This window comes from Oncorhynchus tshawytscha, linkage group LG02, assembly GCF_018296145.1.
Source record: "Oncorhynchus tshawytscha isolate Ot180627B linkage group LG02, Otsh_v2.0, whole genome shotgun sequence".
Lineage (NCBI taxonomy): Eukaryota > Metazoa > Chordata > Actinopteri > Salmoniformes > Salmonidae > Oncorhynchus > Oncorhynchus tshawytscha.
In genome coordinates, this window is record NC_056430.1 from 59,557,046 (window position 1) to 59,576,916 (window position 19,871).

At 42.0% G+C, this 19,871-nt stretch overlaps 1 protein-coding gene across 1 annotated transcript; it reads left to right on the forward strand.

Annotated features, from left to right (window-relative positions):
* slc22a7a (solute carrier family 22 member 7a) lies at window positions 1-13,794 on the forward strand. Its single transcript, XM_024385883.2, has 10 exons — window positions 1-464; window positions 4,315-4,418; window positions 4,928-5,082; window positions 5,636-5,804; window positions 7,806-7,929; window positions 9,941-10,050; window positions 10,555-10,769; window positions 12,610-12,718; window positions 13,024-13,230; window positions 13,441-13,794. The coding sequence occupies exons 1-10, from the start codon at window positions 90-92 to the stop codon at window positions 13,514-13,516; spliced, it is 1,644 nt and encodes a 547-aa protein (XP_024241651.1). The 5' UTR covers window positions 1-89; the 3' UTR covers window positions 13,517-13,794.
* Window positions 13,795-19,871: the final 6,077 nt, after the last annotated feature.

Here is a 19,871-nt window from a genome sequence, read left to right on the forward strand (position 1 = left end):
CCTGGGGGAGAGAAGACAGAGAGGGAAGAAGGAAAAAGGAGGTCTGTGTTGTCTGAATTTACACACACGCACACTCATACGCTCTCGGGATGAGGTTCGAGGAGGTGCTGGACGAAGTGGGTGGCTTCTCCAAGTTTCAGTTCCTGGTGCTCCACTTGCTCTGCTTGCCCAGGGTCATCCTCCCCCTCCACTTTCTCTTGCACAACTTCATCTCAGGTGTGCCTCCGCACCACTGTGCCCTCGGGATCCCTGGAGATGGATCCGAAACCCTGGCCGACCCCATGACATTGGCCCTCAGGGTCCCTCGTGAAGCCGACGGCTCCTTCAGCTCCTGCAGGGCCTTTGCCACTCCGGTGACCCTTGACCTTGGCCACTCCAACTACACCAATGTGTCCATGTCGGTGCCTTGCCAGGACGGCTGGGTGTACGACCGCTCCCAGTTCACATCCACCACTGCCACCCAGGTAATGTCATTATTAACAGGGTGGCAGGGTAGCCTAGTGGTTAGAGTGTTGGACTAGTAATCGAAAGGTTGCAAGATTGAATCCCCGAGCTGACAAGGTAAAAATCTGTCGTTCTGCCCCCGTTCTACCTAGTTAAATAAAGGTTAAACATTTTTTTTAAATGAACACTGTTGTCCACAATGGTGGTCTAGCAGTCTAAGCTCCTACCTCCAGAACACTTGTACTGGTGGGTTTGATGCCTTATGTAGATGTAATGTCATGTTAATGTGCTTATAGATGTCTAATGTATGCTTCGTGAACATGCAGTTCATTTTAATTGTTACTGTTTGTGGTTTCTGTCAATCAGAAAAAAAAGATCAATCTGTAAAACTTCCCAAATATCATTTGTTTCCATGACTACAGTAACTCCAACTGAATATTTGATAGAATGGTGGTTAGCTTGTGTAGCTATAAATAGCACTGTCATCGTAATTTTTTGTACATGCATATTTTACCAAGAGATGGCCAATCAGATTCATAACCACAGCACATATAACACAGTGTACAGTAGGCCAGCAGCATGCCATCCTGCATCCCACTGCTGGCTTGTTTCTGAAGCTACACAGGGTTGGTCCTGGTCAGTCCCTGGATGGGAGACCAGATGCTGCTGGAAGTTGTGTTGGAGGCCCCGTAGGAGGCACCATTTCCACTGGTCTAAAACAATATCCCAATTCCTCAGGGCAATGGTAGGGTGCCGTCTTTCGGCTGGGATGTTAAACAGGTGTCCTGACTCTCTGTGGTCACTAAAAGTGTCCATGGCACTTATTGTAAGAGTAGGGATGTTAACCCTGGTGTCCTGGCTAAATTCCCAATCTGGCTCTCATACCATCATGGTCACCTAATCATCCCCAGCTTACAATTGTCTCATTCATCCCCTGTAACTATTCCCCAGCTCGTTGCTGTAAATGAGAATGTGTTCACAGTCAATTTACCTGGTAGAATAAAACAATTTGTATCCATTCCATTGGTTTTCATTTGTTAGGGCTTTACCCATCTTCGATGAATTGTATGATGATGTGGTGGTTTGTGGTAATGAGGTATTTGTGATGTTGCAATAGATGGTTTGTACATAGGTTATAGTTGTTCCATTAACTCTCAACAGTTATTCAACTAACTATCCACTAACATTCCCCGGGCGCCGATGACGTGGATGTCGATTAAGGCAGCGCCCCCACACCTCTCTGATTCAGAGGGGTTGGGTAAAATGTGGAAGACACATTTCAGTTGAACGCATTCAGTTGTACAACTGACCTGGTATCCCCTTTACCCTAATCGTAAATTGTAGCCCCAACCAAAGCCTTCACGTGGGCAAGCTGTTGCATACCAACAGAGATTCAGTTGATGAGTTGATAGGGTGATAGATTGAGCGTCAACAGATCTATTGTTGACTATCCAAATAACATGTGACCTATGACTTTGTCACACTCCCAGTCATCATGTGCTCCATCATAATGTGCAGCTGGGAATTACCAAAAATACGTCTTCAGTAAATCTGTTCTTCTGCCATCCGTAATATGCTACAGTTGAAGTCAAAAGTTTACACTCGTTTTTCAACCACTCCACAAGTTTCTTGTTAACAAACTATAGTTTTTGCAAGTCGGTTAGGACATCTACTTTGTGCATGACATAAGTAATTTTTCCAACAATTGTTTACAGACAGATTATTTCACTTATAATTCACTGCGTCACCATTCTAGTGGGTCAGAAGTTTAAATACACTAAGTTGACTGTGCCTTTAAACAGCTTGGAAAATTCCAGAAAATTATGTCATGGCCTTAAAAGCTTCTAATAGACTAATTGACATCATTTGAGTCAATTGGAGGTGTACCTGTGGATGTATTTCAAGGCATACCTTCAAACTCAGTGCCTCTTTGCTTGAGATTATGGAAAAATCTAAAGAAATAGGCCAAGACCTCAGGAAAGAATTGTAGACCTCCACAAGTCTGGTTCATCCTTGGGAGCAATTTCCAAACGCCTGAAGGTACCACGCTCTTCTGTATAAACAATAGTACGCGTGTATTAACACCATGGGACCACGCAGCCGTCATACCGGTCAGGAAGGAGACGTGTTCTGTCTCCTAGAGATGAACATACTTCGGTGCGAAAAGTGCAAATCAATCCCAGAACAGCAAAGGACCTTGTGAAGATGCTGGAGGAAACAGGTACAAAAGTATCTATATCCACAGTAAAATGAGAACTATATCGACATGACCTGAAAGGCCGCTCAGCAAGGAGAAGCCACTGCTCCAAAACTACCATAAAAAAGCCAGACTGTGGTTTGCAACTGCACATGGGGGCAAAGATCGATTTTTTGGGAGAAATCTTACTTTTTGTAGAAATGTCCTCTGGTCTGATGAAACAAAAATATAACTGTTTGGCGATAATGACCATCGTTATGATTGGAGGAAAAAGGGGGAGGTTTGCAAGCTGAAGAACACCATCCCAACCGTGAAGCACAGGGGTGGCAGCATCATGTTGTGGGGGTGCTTTGCTGCAGGAGGGACTGGTGCACTTCACAAAATAGATGGCATCATGAGGAGAGAAAATGATGTGGATATATAGAAGCAACAGCTCAAGACATCAGTCAGGAAATTAAAGCTTGGTCGCAAATGGGTCTTCCAAATGCACAATGACCCCAAGCATACTTCCAAAGTTGTGGCAAAATGGCTTAAGGAGAACAAAGTCAAGGTATTGGAGTGGTCATCACAAAACACTGACCTCAATCCTATAGAAAATTTGTGGGCAGAACTGAAAAAGCGTGTGCGAGCAAGGAGGCCTACAAACCTGACTCATTTACAGCAGCTCTGTCAGGAGGAATGGGCCAAAATTCACCCAACTTATTGTGGGAAGCTTGTGGCAGGCTACCCGAAACGTTTGACCCAAGTTAAACAATTTAAAGGCACTGCTACCAAATACTAATTGAGTGTATGTAAACTTCTGACCCACTGGGAATGTGATGAAAGAAATCAAATCTGAAATAAATCATTCTCTCTACTATTATTCTGACATTTCACATGATTAAAATAAAGTGGTGATCCTAACTAACCTAAAACAGGGAATTTTTACTTGGATTAAATGTCAGGAATTGTGAAAAACTGAGTTTAAATGTATTTGGCTAAGGTGTATGTAATCTTCCGACTTCACCTGTATGTATTCAGGGTGTTTTCTTTGGGCTTCAGCTCATAAGCCTATGCGATTGCATAAGCTCTAATATTCGTATGGGTGTTTTGAATGAATCATCATTTTAGAAAGAGCTGTCCATTTTGTTGTGTTAGGCTTTGAAACAACATCCACAACGACCATGTTTTACACTCAGTTTCAACCTGCTGTTGAACTTCTTTCTTTAAATTGATCATCACAGTGAGGTGAGTTTTGAAAGCATGATACTGTTTTGCTGATAAGTGTTTGATGTGATTTTCTATTTCATTTGCATTGATGTCAGAGGGGTTAGAGGGACAACAGAGCACAGAGTACCAGGCCATTAGGACACGATGGTCATTAGTGAGCTGGGTACTACCAAAGCATGTCCAGAGTGCATAAGAGGAGATTACCGTGACTCAACTGCCACGTGGAATTTTATGCGGTCATGACTCATGACTGCCAGTGTGGCGGTAATATGGTCACACTACAGCCCAAGTCTTTACCCTACATGGTTGACCCAAACCAAACTGTGCTGGCTTGGATCATTTCTTTTCACATTGTAGTGTGAAAGGCCTTGTATGATGTTCTATCACACCTTGGGATGCTTGTGGAACTGGGGAACTGGGGGTTAATTCGGATTTATGAACCTGTTTATTTATTTTTTTCACAGTGGGATTTGGTGTGTGACAGTAAGAAATTAAACCAGGCCGTTGCTACTTTCTTTTTCATTGGAGTCACAATCGGTGCAGTTATATTTGGATACCTCTCAGATAAGTATGTTATTTATCCTATTAGAATCTAATTATTCTATGGTAATAACTGTGACAAGTATTTATCAATACTAATGTTCCCAAATTCAACATTTACAGTACATGCATGTTACCGCTTGACCACAGCAGCTTGCATACAATCATAATTTACAAAACATAGGCTTGACCATGTTTCAAAACTGTGTTATCTTTTGTCAACAGGAAACAAGAAAATTGGCCCTGCTTTCTTAACACGGTCTCGATAGAAGTAGACAGTCATACATTAGCTGCAAGACTAATGGTCACAATAAAAGAGAATGTCCTTACTTACTAGATGCTACAAATGACAAAATGTGCGATACCATCAGAATCGATGACCAAGTTAGTCAGGTTAACGTTTGGATTAAGGTCAGAGTTAGGGCTAGTGGTTAAAATCATTTTTGGGCTCTGTACTTCTGTATTTTGTGGCAGACATTCAGACAGTGAAGACTGCTGAAGGAACTCTGACTCTTTCCCCTTTCCCTCCTTCTGCAGATTTGGTCGGAAGCCCATGATCCTAGTGTCCTTCGCGGCCAGTGCCGTGTTCGGAACCATGTCCGCCTTCTCTGTCTCTTACGTCATGTTTGCCGTGACCAGGACCCTCTGTGGAGTCGCACTGACGGGAATGACCATTACCACTCTTGCCCTGAGTACTGTCATGATCTTTAACCCCCACCGGGGCTTCCTATAACATGATATGTGTTGATTAAAGGGGCAATCTGCAGTTCAAACAACAACAATGCAGCCACACTCAAATTAATAGACAGAGCTATGGATGCAAGGACTGAACATCCACTGGGAAATGTAACCCCTCTCACATTTATAGACAAAGCTATGGATGCAAGGACTGAATATCCAATGGAAAATGTAACTCCTCTCAAATGTATAGACAGCACTACAGATTGCAAGGACTTACAGTCCATGACATCCACATGATATTTTTAAACAAAGCTATACATGGTTTATTTACATTCTTGTTTGAGAACAATAAAGGTATAAGATGGTATATTTTGGGTTATGATAGTGAAAGACCCGTTTGAGGCTTCATCGAGAATTGAAATGGCCATTGAACAGACTCCCAGATCCCAGACAGTCGTTTCAAAGCAATGGGCCCAAATTCAGTCCTAAAGGACTACCCTGACAATACATAAATGCTATTTACTGTTACACGGAGGTAAGTTGCAGTTGTGTTTTTCCCTCCAGGTATAGAGTGGACGGACATTAAGCATCGCACCTTCACAGGGACCATTATCAGTCTGGGCTGGAGTTTGGGCAATATGCTCCTGGCCCTCCTGGCATACTTCATACGAGACTGGAGATACCTCATGCTGGTGGTGACGTCCCCCTGCATCGCTGCCATCATCTCCTGGTGGTAAGATGGGGCTAGAAAAACTCCAGGTTGGGGGCAATGCCATTTCAATTCAGTCAATTCAGGAAGTGAACTTGCATTTCAGTGTACTTCCTGAATTGAAGTGGAATGAAGTCCAACCCTGTAAAGGACAGTATAATTTTGACAAATGTCGGAAGGAAATGAATTGAGTAATCTGTCCATCTTTACACTTGAAATGTCACAAAATCTCATTAAACAGACTATTTAAAGAAAGAAAGGACAGTGTCTTACAGAATTTTGCTGTGATACTATAGAAGTGGTTTTGGAGCAAGACCTGAATAGCCCATAGTCAATAACATCATAGCCATGACATACAGTGCATTTGGAAAGTATTCTTCCCCCTTTCCCTGTTCCACACTTTGTTACATTACAGCCTTGTCCAAAAAATGTATAATTTTTTTCTCATCAATCTACACACAATACCCCATAATGACAAAGCGAACACAGATTTGTAGACATTTTTGCAAATGTATTACAAACAAGAAACTGAAATATGTTTATACAATTTGGGAGTCCACCTGTGGTAAATTCAATTGATTGGACATTATTTGGAAAGACACACACCTGTCTATATAAGATCCCACAGTTGACAGTGCATGTCATAGCAAAAACCAAGCCATTTGGTCAAAGGAATTGTCCGTAGAGCTCTGAGACAGGATTGTGTCCAGGCACAGATCTGGGGAAGGTTACAAAACAATTCTGCAGGGTTGAAGGTCCCCAAGAACACAGTGGCCTCCATCATTCTTAAATGGAAGAAGTTTGGAACCACCAAGACTCTTCCTAGAGCTGGCTGCCCGGCCAAACAGAGCGGGGGAGAAGAGCCTTGGTCAGGGAGGTGACCAAGAACCCGATAGACACTCTGACAGAGCTCCAGAGTTCCTCTGTGGAGATGAGAGAACTTTCCAGAAGGACAACCATCTCTGCAGCACTCCACTAATCAAGCCTTCAATGTAGAGTGGCCAGACGTAAAAGGCACATGACAGCCAGCTTGGAATTTGCAAAAAGGCACCTAAAGGACTCTCAGGCCATCATAAACAAAATTGTCTGGTCTAATGAAACCAAGATTGAACTATTTGTCACGTCTGGAGGAAACCTGGCACCATCCCTATGGTGAAGCATGGTGGTGACAGCATCATGCTGTGGGGATATTTTTCAGCGGCAGGGACTAGGAGACCAGTCAGGTTGAGGGAAAGATGAATGGTGCAAAGTACAGAGAGATCCTTGATGAAAACCTGCTCCAGAGTGCTCAGGACCTTAGACTGGGGCGAAGGTTCACCTTCCAACAGGACAACAACCCTAAGCACACAGCCAAGACAACGCAGGAGTGGCGTCGGGTCAAGTATCTGAATGTCCTTGAGTGGCCCAGCCAGAACCCGAACCCGATCGAACATCTCTGGAGAGACCTGAAAATAGCTGTGCAGCAATGCTCCCCATCCAACTTGACAGAGCTTGAAAGGATCTGCAGAGAAGAATGGGAGAAACTCCCCAAATACAGGTGTGCCAAGCTTGAAGCGTCATACCCAATAAGACTTAAGGCTGTAATCGCTGCCACAGGTGCTTCAACAAAGTACTGAGTAAAGGGTCTGAATACTTATGTAAATGTGATATGTCAGTTTTAGTTTTATACATTTGCTCAAATTTAACATAATACAGAATGACATAATACAGATCATCAATAGACACGAACAACTCAAGGACAGAACTACATACATTAGAAAGTTGCCAATGGAAAAGAAGATGCACATATGATGTGTTCCCACCTGTTAGCGTTATGCAGTACATCTAATGTAGAGTTACGAATGAAACAAAATGAATAACAGTACAGTGATTGATGAAGGATTAAAGTGTATTATTATTATTAAAGTTTATTAATGAATCAATGTGCTAATGGTTTGAATCTCCGATTTTGTGTCCAAGATATAATCCTGTTACAGCAGTGGATAATGACAAATATAATGTCCAGGATTTCTTTTCTTCATTTAGGTGGATACCAGAGTCTGCCAGATGGCTACTGGCCAATGGCAAAGTGAAGGAGGCAAAGAAGTATTTGGTGCAGTGTGCCATAATGAATGGGAAGTATGGTTACGCTGCAAAACTAGACACTGAGGTGAGTCAACCAACCCAGGTGCACACTGGGGACTCTTTCTTCTCAGTGTAATAGTGTTCTGCTATCAGGGTAGGGGTCCATTTCAATTCCAATCAATTCTCAATTCCAATTCCACATTTTTCTAATTGAAAAGCATTGAAGGGAATTGGATTTGGAATTTCAGTATACTTCCTGAATTGCCTGGAATGTAATTTGACCCCAGCCATGGGTGCTATCAAAAAATAAAGGTACATAGCCTTCAGAAACTATTCACACCCCTTGACTTTTTCCCCAAAAAATGTTGTGTTACAGCCTGAATGAAAAAAATATGAATATTAAAATATCATAATTCTTGAGTCAATAACTAGGCTATTCAACCCTTTTGTTATGGTAATCCTAAACAAGTTCAGGAGTAAAGATTTGCTTAACAAGTCACATAATAAGTTGCATGGACACACTATGTTTGCAATAAGTGTTTAACATGATTTTTGAATGATTACCTCATCTCTGTACCCCACACATACAATTATTTGTAAGGTCCCTCAGTCTAGCAGTGAAACACAGATTCAACCACAAAGACCAGGGAGGTTTTCCAATGCATGACAAACAGGGGCACCTATTGTAGATGTGTAAAAATATATATTTTTAAAACAGACATTAAATATCTCCTTGAGCATGGTGAAGTTAAAAATTACAATTTGGATGGTGTATCAATACACCCAGTCACTACAAAGATACAGGTGTCCTTCCTCCTGATAGGAAGGAAACCACTAAGGGATTTCAATATGAGGCCAATGGTGACTTTAAAACAGTCACAGAGCTTAATGGCTGTGATAGGAGAAAACTGAGGATGGATCAACAACATTGTAGTTAAAAGAAGGAACCTTGTACAGAATAAAAAATATTCCAAAACATGCATCTTGTTTGCAACAAGGCACTAAAGTTATGCTGGAAAAAATCTGGCAAAGTAATTAACCTTTTGTCCTGAAAGTGTCATGTTTGGGGCAAATCCAATACAACACATTACTGACTACCACTCTCCATATGATCAAGCATAGTGGTGGCTGCATCATCTTATTGGTATGCTTGTAATTGTTAAGGACTGGGGAGTTTTTCAGGATAAAAACAGAATAGAGCTAAGCACAGACACAATCCTAGAGGAAAACCTGGTTCAGTGTGTTTTCCACCAGACACTGGGAGATGAATTCACCTTTCAGCAGGATAATAACCAAAAGGCCAAATCTCACTGGAGTTGCTTACCAAGAAGACAGTGAATGTTTCTGAGTGGCTGAGTTAGTTTTTACTTATATCTAATGTAAAAATATGGCAAGACCTGAAAATGGTTGTCTAGTAATGATCAGCAAACAACTTGACAGAGCTTGAATAATAAAAAATAATAATAAAAAATGTCAATCCACAATCCAGGTGTGGAAAGCTCTTAGAGACTTACCTAGGAAGACTCACAGCTGTAATCAATGCCAAAGGTGCTTCTACAAAGTATTGACTCCGGGGTATGTAAATGAGATATTTCTGTATTTCATTTTCAATACATTTTCTAAAATGTATAAAAACATATTTTCACTTTGTCATTATGGAGCATTGTGTGTAGATGGGTGAGAAAAAAAATATCAATTGAATCCATTTTAAAATCATGCTGTTACACAACAAAATGTGGAATAAGTATGAATACTTTAAATACTAATACATAAATACATAATTGAATGAAATGTAAACGAAACACCATTTTTTCATGTCTTAAAATACATGTGTTTGAGAACAAATGGATAAATCCTGAAATTCATCTAACAGTTGAATGAAAAATTGTATTTTGTACAAAAGTTGTCTTGGAAGTTTTACATTTTGTCCAATTGTATTTTAAAATATGTTTTGCAAAGCTCTGCTTATTACCTATTGAGCATTGTAGAATAAAATGTCATCAACATTACAGACCAAAATTATTCTACTGATGACTAATAAAATATATCTGAACATTAACCTCTGAACTTTATATTCTAATTCGTTCTCATCTTAGACTTTGAGGAAGGTAACTGTTTCTGAGGTTGCCAATAAGGACTATTCCTACTTGGATCTGGTCAAGACACCCAAGCTCAAGAAAATCACTATTTGCTCAGGAATATTCTGGTATGAGGAAAAAATGTTTCACCCTTGACCTTTTCGATGAGAGACAGACAATTAGAGAAGCTGCCTGTCCCTAAGCTAGGGAGAGTGGAGTATTTGGGAAGAAATGTGTGTGTGTGTTTGTGCATGAGTGTGTTTGTCTCCAGTTTAGGCCTGAAAGGTCTATGATTCCACAACTCCACCCATAACTTTGATTGGAGATATATAGAGTCTGCCTGCCCCTAAGCTAGGGCGAGAGTGGACTTACTGCTGTGAAGAGAAATAGGTGTGTGTGTGTGTGTGTGTATAGTTTGTGTGCATGCATGTACATTTGTGTCCAGTTTAGGCCTGCAATCTCCATGATTCCACTTTCAACACGTTTTTATTAAAACATTCCGCCCCATAAAATGTTTCCCTTGCATACTTTCTTTCACTTACTCATATTTTAAGTTTCCCCAATTACTGATTGTAATATATGTCGAGCACTCACTGCAAGTAATGTTTTTACCTATATTTACCTCCCAAAAGGTTTGCTGTGTCGTTCGCATACTATGGGATCAGCTTTAAGATTACAGGGTTTGGTCTGAACATGTACCTCACTCACTTTGTCTACGGCGCAATTGAAGTCCCAGCCAAAGTGGGGGCCTACTTCGCCTTGGATCTCATTGGCCGAAGAAATGGCCAGGCGTGGTCTCTCATCATCACGGGAGCGCTGATAGCTCTCAATACCGCTATCCCCACAGGTAGGTTATTAAAAATACTCTATGCACACTCATCTTGGGTTTCAGGTCCTGTATTGAAGAGTTTCTGCCATATTAAAACAACTCACAAAATACTAAATGGTGACATCGAATATCAATGCAACGGTTTAAAACTCAGTTGCTCTTCTACTTGATATATGCATATCACAGTTGCTCTTCTCTTATCCTGGGACTTTTATCCAGAGGCGTAATGCCCATAGGGAGCACTCATGGGCATCCACCGTACTGATTGTTGTGGCATAGTAAGGCCCAATCGTAAGAACTTCCCCAAGGCCATTATGGAGGGAAAGCTCCAGAGAGGTCAGAGTGTAAAATGGTCTGCAGATAATGTAATGGCGTGTTGGTGGAGGGTCAAAAGAGATTGTCTGTCCACAAACAGCTCAGGGAAGGACATCCTCAAACTAGTGTCCAAGTTCAGGCAGAATAAACATATCTGTTCCAGAGCTTTATTAATGGATTACAACAAGAAAATGAGCAGAGTTGACCATCTTGACCAACTGAACAGCCAATAGAATGTTACACGCACAGGCAGAAATGGTGGAAGTATGTGTTTTGGGGGATGCTCAACATTGCCATCATAAATGCATACATTGTATGAGGGAACCTGCAAATGCCCCTTCCCATTAACCGCAGGCGCTGGTCCCTGAAGGCATTTAAAATGCCCCTTGTGCATTCACTTTGTGATGGCTATAGTGGTAGGGAAGGGGGGAGCCAACAGTGTGGCACAGAAGGGTGTGGACCGAGTTGTTACTCATCATTTGAAAGCAGGTCACTCTCTGGTGAAATTTAAAGGGCACAAGAGAGGGCGTGGTGTGCATCCAGAGTGGATGCAGGGCAAAGAGTGGGAGATGTGTAGAAACCTACTTTGGGTGTTCTACTTGTTCTGTGCTACTTTAAAGGATGGGGTCATGTTTTCCAGAAACTCCATGTCATGTTGTAGGCTAAATGCAAACATTAATGTGACAGTGTGAAATATGAATAATTTGTCCTACAAATCTTATTGGGAAATTGTGTACTTTTTCAAATTGTCTGTTTTGTATCTTCTCTTATCTAATAGTTGTTGCATTCACTGAATTGTTGTCAAAGTAAGCTACTATTTCTACATTTTGTGTCAGGCCTGCTCTGTATAATTGTTGTTGAGAGAGGTTATCTACATTTTGCAAGTCTCTGAATAGTTGTTCCCCCTAGTCAAATTTTTGATTATTTTTTTAAACATTAATATGTAAATAATATTTATACATTTAACAGATTATACTTGGTACATTATGAGTGAGTGATTTTGTCAAATTTACTCAAATGTAATACTACTAGCCACCTAGCAATTTTGTAAAGTTGGTTTTAGCTAACCCAGAAACACTATATACAAAAGTATGTGGACGTCCCTCATAACTCGCTATCAAGAAGTTATTTCAGGCTATCAATCAAATCAAAGCCAATTTAAGCTTGATGTGGTCGGAGGCTTCATATGGAGGGTGCGATGCAATTTGCGGAGCCTCCGGAGGTATGCTTAGGACAAATCAAGCTCCATACCGCATCGCGGTGCGCCTCGCAAATTTTGCAGAGATGCAGAGAAGCATATTTAGTTTCTTTAAAAAAGAGGTATGCTTAGATATATATTTAAAAAAATACATATTCTTGTACATAGAATTAAGCATAATGATAGCGGCTCTAGATTGCTGGAAAAAGCTGTTTCATGTGTTTGAAAAATACAAAATTCTCCCAACTTACACCCCTCAGCCATCCTCACATACTTTGTGGCACCTCAGATTTGGGGATCACAACGCCCCTGTTCTTATCCTATCCTTCTTGTTTCTTCATCCAGAAAATGCCCTGGTTCGCACTTGCATAGCCGTGGTGGGGAAGGGTTTCTCAGAAGTTGCTTTCACTACAGCTTTTCTCTACACAGCGGAGCTCTATCCCACCGTTCTCAGGTAAGTGGGACTGTGAAACTAGCTCCATAACTTACATCTATATGCACACTACTCCTAAATCACCTTAAATTCTTTGATGATGGTTGAACTGTCTGATTGGTCATTCTCAAACCTTTGTCATTCTTAGTCTTCTACGTTTCCCAATTCTGCTTCACAGAGTCTACTTTGTCCACTATGGATACATTTGTTTCCTCACATTTTAAGAGTTGACTGTGAAATTTAAGTAAGAAACTAGGAAACTTTTCTTCATGAGACCCCAGGATAGACTGTGGTAACACGACCTTTGCACTCCCCTCCTCCTACAGACAGTGTGGTTTAGGTTACACCTCCTTCATCGGGCGTATGGGGGGCTCACTGGTCCCCATGGTCATGCTGCTGGAGGACTATTGGGTGTTCACGCCCCCACTTATCTTCGCCGCCACCGCCATTGGCAGTGGCTGTGTGGTCTTCCTGCTGCCCGAGACCATGAATGTGTGTCTTCCGGAAAACATCCTCGACGTAGAGGAGGGAAGGTACTGTCAAACACACTCTGCACAATAAGCTCTCGTTTTCAGTCCGTAAATACAGACTGGGATAAACAATTGAAAAGTGTGACAGATTCTGTTCAAACTCGCTAGATGATAGTTGGCAACCATTGCTGCTCAATTTATTAACTACTGTAAAAATATTGAATGTTAATATGACGAGTTCAGGTGGCTAATTGTTTTCCTTTTTTTTGATAGGCATAAGCGCACATCTAGAAATGATGCCATGGTTGAGTTGAATGAAATAAACTCACTACCGGTAGCTTCAGCATGAGATAACTCCCAAGGCTGCTGCTGGTCATTCAAATCCAGTACCAAGTCCTGACCTGAAAGCTCCCCAAACTGCTGAATTGGGGAAATGATTTCCTACAATGGTCATATCCTAAAAACGTTGGAATGATGGATATTTTCCACTATATCATGTATCATGCATGTCACTATTGTATATGTCACTATTGTATTGTCTATATTAATTAGATGTGTAACTCATGTACAGTTGAAGTCGGAAGTTCACATACACCTTAGCCAAATACATTTACATTTTTTCACAATTGCTGACATTTAATCCAAGTAAAAACTCCCTGTCTTAGGTCAAATAGGATCACCACTTTATTTTAAGAATGTGAAATGTCAGAATAATAGTAGAGAGAATGATTTATTTCAGATTTGATTTCTTTCATCACATTCCCAGTGGGTCAGAAGTTTACATACAGTGTGGAGAACAAGTATTTGATACACTGCCGATTTTGCAGGTTTTCCTACTTACAAAGCATGTAGAGGTCTATTATTTTTATCATAGGTACACTTCAACTGTGAGAGACGGAATCAAAAATCCAGAAAATCACATTGTATGATTTTTAACAAATTAATTAGCATTTTATTGCATGACATAAGTATTTGATAAAATACTTATGTCATCAGAAAAGCAGAACTTAATATTTGGGACAGAAACCTTTGTTTGCAATTACAGAGATCATACGTTTCCTGTAGTTCTTGACCAGGTTTGCACACACTGCAGTAGGGATTTTGGCCCACTCCTCCATACAGACCTTCTCCAGATCCTTCAGGTTTCGGGGTTGTCGCTGGGCAATACAGACTTTCAGCTCCCTCCAAAGATTTTCTATTGGGTTCAGGTCTGGAGACTGGCTAGGCCACTCCAGGACCTTGAGATGCTTCTTACGGAGCCACTCCTTAGTTGCCCTGGCTGTGTGTTTCGGGTCGTTGTCATGCTGGAAGACACAGCCACGACCCATCTTCAATGCTCTTACTGAGGGAAGGAGGTTGTTGGCCAAGATCTCGCGATACATGGCCCCATCCATCCTCCCCTCAATATGGTGCAGTCGTCCTGTCCCCTTCGCAGAAAAGCATCCCCATGCTTCACGGTTGGGATGGTGTTCTTGGGAATGTACTCATCCTTCTTTGTACTCATCCTTCTTCTTCCTCGAAACACAGCGAGTGGAGTTTAGACCAAAAAGCTCAATTTTTGTCTCATCAGACCACATGACCTTCTCCCATTCCTCCTCTGGATCATCCAGATGGTCAATGACAAACTTCAGACGGGCCTGGACATGCGCTGGCTTGAGCAGGGAGACCTTGCGTGCGCTGCAGGATTTTTATCCATCATGGCGTAGTGTGTTACTAATGGTTTCCTTTGAAACTGTGGTCCCAGCTCTTCCTCATGATCATTGATGCCCCATGAGGTGAGATCTTGCATCGAGCCCCAGACCGAAGGTGATTGACCCTCATCTTGAACTTCTTCCATTTTCTAATAATTGTGCCAACAGTTGCCTTCTCACCAAGCTGCTTGCCTATTGGTTGATAGGTGATCAAATAGTGATGTCATGCATTAAAATGCAAACAAATTACTTAAAAATCATACAATGTGATTTTCTGGATTTTTGTTTTAGATTCCGTCTCTCACAGTTGAAGTGTACCTATGATAAAAATTACAGACCTCTACATGCTTTGTAAGTAGGAAAACCTGCAAAAGCGGCAGTGTGTCAAATACTTGTTCTCCACACTGTATACTCAATTAGTATTTGGTAGCATTGCCTTTAAATTGTTTAACTTGGATCAAACGTTTCGGGTAGCCTGCCACAAGCTTCCCACAATAAGTTGGGTGAATTTTGCCCATTCCTCCTGACAGAGCTGGTGTAACTGAGTCAGGTTTGTAGGCCTCCTTGCTCGCACATGCTTTTTCAGTTCTGCCCACACATTTTCTAAAGGATTGAGGTCCAGGCTTTGTGATGACCACTCCAATACCTTGACTTTGTTGTCCTTAATCCATTTTGCCACAACTTTGGAAGTATGCTTGGGGTCATTGTCCATTTGGAAGACCCATTTGCGACCAAGCTTTAACTTCCTGACTGATGTCTTGAGATGTTGCTTCAATATATCCACATAAATTTGTTTCCTCATGATGCCATCTATTTTGTGAAGTGCACCAGTGCCTCCTGCAGCAAAGCAACCCCACAACATGATGCTGCCATCCCCGTGCTTCACGGTTGGGATGGTGTTCTTCGGCTTGCAAGCCTCTCCCTTTTTCCTCCAAACATAACAATGGTCATTATGGCCAAACAGTTCTATTTTTGTTTCATCAGACCAGAGGACATATCCCCAAAAAGTACGATCTTTGTCCCCATATGCAGTTGCAAACCGTAGTCTGGCTTTTTTTATGGCGGTTTTGGAGCATTGGCTTCTTCCTTGCTGAGCGGCCTATCAGGTTATGATGATATAGGACTCGTTTTACTGTGGATATAGATACTTTTGTACCTGTTTCCTCCAGCATCTTCACAAGGTCCTTTGCTGTTGTTCTGGGATTGATTTGCACTTTTCGCACCAAAGTATGTTCATCTCTAGGAGACAGAATTGCGTCTCCTTCCTGAGCAGTATGACGGCTGTGTGGTCCCATGGTGTTTATACTTGCGTACTATTGTTTGTACAGATGAACGTGGTACCTTCAGGCATTTGGAAATTGCTCCCAAGGATGAGCCAGACTTGTGGAGGTCTACAATTTTATCCTGAGGTTTTGGCTGATTTCTTTTGATTTTCCCATGATGTCAAGCAAAGGCCTTGAAATACATCCACAGGTACACCTCTAATTGACTCAAATGATGTCAATTAGCCTATCAGAAGCTTCTTAAGCCATGACATATGACATATTCTGGAATTTTCCAAGCTGTTTAAAGGCACAGTCAACTTAGTGTATGTAAACTTCTGACCCACTGGAATTGTGATACAGTGAATTATAAGTGAAATAATATGTCTGTAAACAATTGTTGGAAAAATGACTCTTGTCATGCACAAAGTAGATGTGCTAATCGACTTGCAAAAAATATAGTTTGTTTACAAAAAAAATTGTGGAGTAGTTGGAAAAACAAGTTTTAATGACTCCAGCCTAAGTGTATGTAAACTTCTGACTTCATCTGTATGTCATGCCTTTGTAACAAACCATTGTACTTGGTCATGATGTAATCCACCTTTTTTTGACTCTGTATCAACAATATAATATTCTCAAAAAATACTAAATACATATCTTTTTGTATTTCTTAGAGGTGCTAATGCATTTGTGGTTTCCAATCGCCAAATTACAATCATATTTAAATCCTTGTAGTTCTCTAGCCATACCGTTTGAATCCATAGGTGTAGGTGTGATTCTGGTCGCTAACTAAGGCAGTACGACCTTAAGAGCACAGGCAATGACATTCTCTGGCTCACTACCCCTCATGGGGCACATTTCCTTAAATATGGAATTCGCAGTAGGTGGAAACAGCGCCACGTCCGCCCCGTCATGTCCGCCCCGCCACACCACCGTTGTTATTGTTTTTGTTGCCGAGCCATCGGAGACGTCGCGCAACATGTAAAAAAAAAAATACAGGACATATTGTGCTCATGTCCAAGGGAAAAAAACTGTTTATTATTTGCAGTAACTTCTTCGTTGTTATAATATTGCATTTAAGGACATGGCTATTTCACCATTAACGATTTCAGCTGTAAAGCTGACGCCCATACTCTTTTATTGATGCGCGATTCATCTCACCGTGAAGTTCACACGTGAGAATTATTTAAGACACTCTTAAGGTAAGGATTCAGACGTTTTCAAAAGATGGGCAGGGATTCCGCTGTCCTGACTTTATTGGAAGCTTGTCCCACCATTGGGGTGCCAGCACAGAGAAGGGTTTTGACTGGGCTGAGTGGGAGCTGCCCTCCCGTAGGGATGGGAGGGACAAGACACCAGAGGTGGCGGATTGGAGTGCTCGGGTTGGGATGTAGGGTTTGAGGATAGCCTGAAGGTAAAGTCCAGTTCCCCTTGCTGCTCCGTAGGCAAGCACCAGGTTCCTGAAGATGATGTGAGCTTCGACTGTGTGGAGGAGCGGGGTGAAATGGATGAGCTTAGGAAGATTGAACACCAGCCAGGCTGCAGCATTCTGGATAAGTTGCAGGGGTTTGATGGCACAAGCGGGGAGCCTAGCCAGCAGAGAGTGTCAGTAGTCTAGACGGGAGATGACACGTGCCTGGATTAGGAACTATGCCACTTCCTATGTGAGGAAGGGTCTTACTCTATGGATGTTGTAGAGCACAAACCTGCCAAGGTTCTTTGCACACTGGGAGGGTGACACCGTGGAGTTGTCAACCGTGATGGAGAGGTCTTAGAGTTGACAGGCCTTTCACAGAAGGAAAAGCAGCTCCGTTTTGTCGAGGTTGAGCTTGAGGTGGTGGGCTGACATTCAAGCTGAGATGTCTGCTAGGTCGCGTTATCAGAGCATGCGCAGACCATCTGGCAAGTGTCTTCAAGGACATGTGTATGTGAATAACTCATGTCGGAGAGTTAGATAAGATGCAAGCATAATCCTTTACTCCGGTATAACATAACATCCTAATTAGACACTCATAATACACATGTTTATCTATCCTAGATCGGTGACATTATGCTCATTTTCTCAATATCTTCCTTTTCATATAAAATTAGCTTGAGCACTTACCATTTTAATACCACAGTGAAAATACCTATTCCCAACACATTTTCTTGCTTTTTTGTGTATTTTTTAAATATTTTGATATAATTAATTGTCAATTTCTTAAGGGGCGGTCTTATGTTAGCCCTTGTCCTAGTGTGTTGCACTGGTAGAATATTGGGCTCCTCTCCCCATGATGTGTCCTGCCCACACCATCCAGAGGATAGTCAGTCTTCGCATGTGGCCCTTCTGTGCCCTATGCTCTCCTGAACTGGATGTACAGTATATCCCTCCGGTTCCTTCAATACTTTCACCCCTTTACTTCCACTTCATATGACCTTGCGCTGATGTGCACAATGCATTTTCCAAGACTCCATGTAGCATCCCTGGCTTGAGGTGACCTTGTTTTATTACAGGCTGATTTCTCCACGCCAAATGGCTTGCCATACATCTGTGCCTTCCTGCATAGCTTGTGATGAGAGTCTTTGCTATTTTCACTGCTGACTCCGTAGGGTGAGGAGGTCACAATGATAGAGCTCCCAGACTATTGCGAAAAAAAAAGCTAAGTCTTGACTCGTGAACTGGGACCCATTATCCGCAACTACACCACTATCAGTTATGCCATATCTGCTAAACTTCTGCTTACAACAGCCGAGGATGCTAGCCGCTGTTGTGTCAATCACGTTCTCTGAATAGTAGTGCACTATAATCAGAAAAGGAACGTTCTTTACTGTGAATAGATCCATTCCCACTTTAGACCAAGGACGTGCTGGTATGTAATGTGGCTGCAGCGTTTCCTTTTGCTGCTTAGGTAGATTAGCATTACATGTGCTGCACACAGCCACAAAATGTTTCATGTTGGGTCAAAATACTGAGTCTCTGGATTTCCTGAGACTGGCTTTGACCCCTGAGTGCCCTGCTTGGATACGAGAGAGAATCATCGGATGTAAAGTTTCTGGCAATACCACCCTGTCCCCTTTGTAGACGACCACTTCCTGCATTGTGAGTTCGTCTCTGTATGTCCAGTAGTCCCTAAACAGGATGGTTGTACTCTTTCGTGTGTGCAGCCAGCCTCTTAGGATAAAAGACTGACGCTTTCCAGAAGTCTTGTCCTCTGCTGAATGAGCTTTGATAGCATCCCGTCTCTGCAGCGAGATATTTTGATCAGCAGCATGGTTCACATCTTCAAACTCAGCCTAGAGCACATAGTCTCATTTGTCTGATTGTGGGTGACTAGTTGTTGATAATGCTGCCTTGGACAAGAAATCTGCAATGTGGAGCTCTATTCCTTTCTTGTATACTACCTGTAGTTGATAACGCTGAAGCTGCAGCGAGTAGCAGCAGTGTAAAAACAAAGGGAGGGGTGGTTCAATGTAAATAGTTTGGGTGGAAATTGGATTAATAGCTCAGCAGTCTTATGGCTTGGGGTAGAAGCTGTTCAGCTGTCTTATGGCTTGGGGCCTGTTAAGGAGACTTTTGGTCCTTGGCGCTCCGGTACCACTTGCCTGTGGTAGCAGAGAGAGCACAGTTGGTTAGGAGCCCATAAAACGGCAGCCATCCCCTCCGGCGCAATCCTTTGTTGTCGCTTCAGGGCAGACAGAATAGTTTTTTTTAAAGATACAGTGAGGGAAAAAAGTATTTGATCCCGTGCTGATTTTGTATGTTTTCCCACTG

What these genes read in the sequence shown, in the direction of transcription:
- slc22a7a (XM_024385883.2), top strand. Translation starts at nt 90, where the DNA reads ATGAGGTTCGAGGAGGTGCTGGACGAAGTGGGTGGCTTCTCCAAGTTT. An exon ending in CAATACCGCTATCCCCACAG is followed by an intron (nt 10,770 to 12,609) that starts GTAGGTTATTAA and finishes TTCTTCATCCAG; the next exon opens with AAAATGCCCTGGTTCGCACT. An exon ending in CTCGACGTAGAGGAGGGAAG is followed by an intron (nt 13,231 to 13,440) that starts GTACTGTCAAAC and finishes TTTTTTTGATAG; the next exon opens with GCATAAGCGCACATCTAGAA.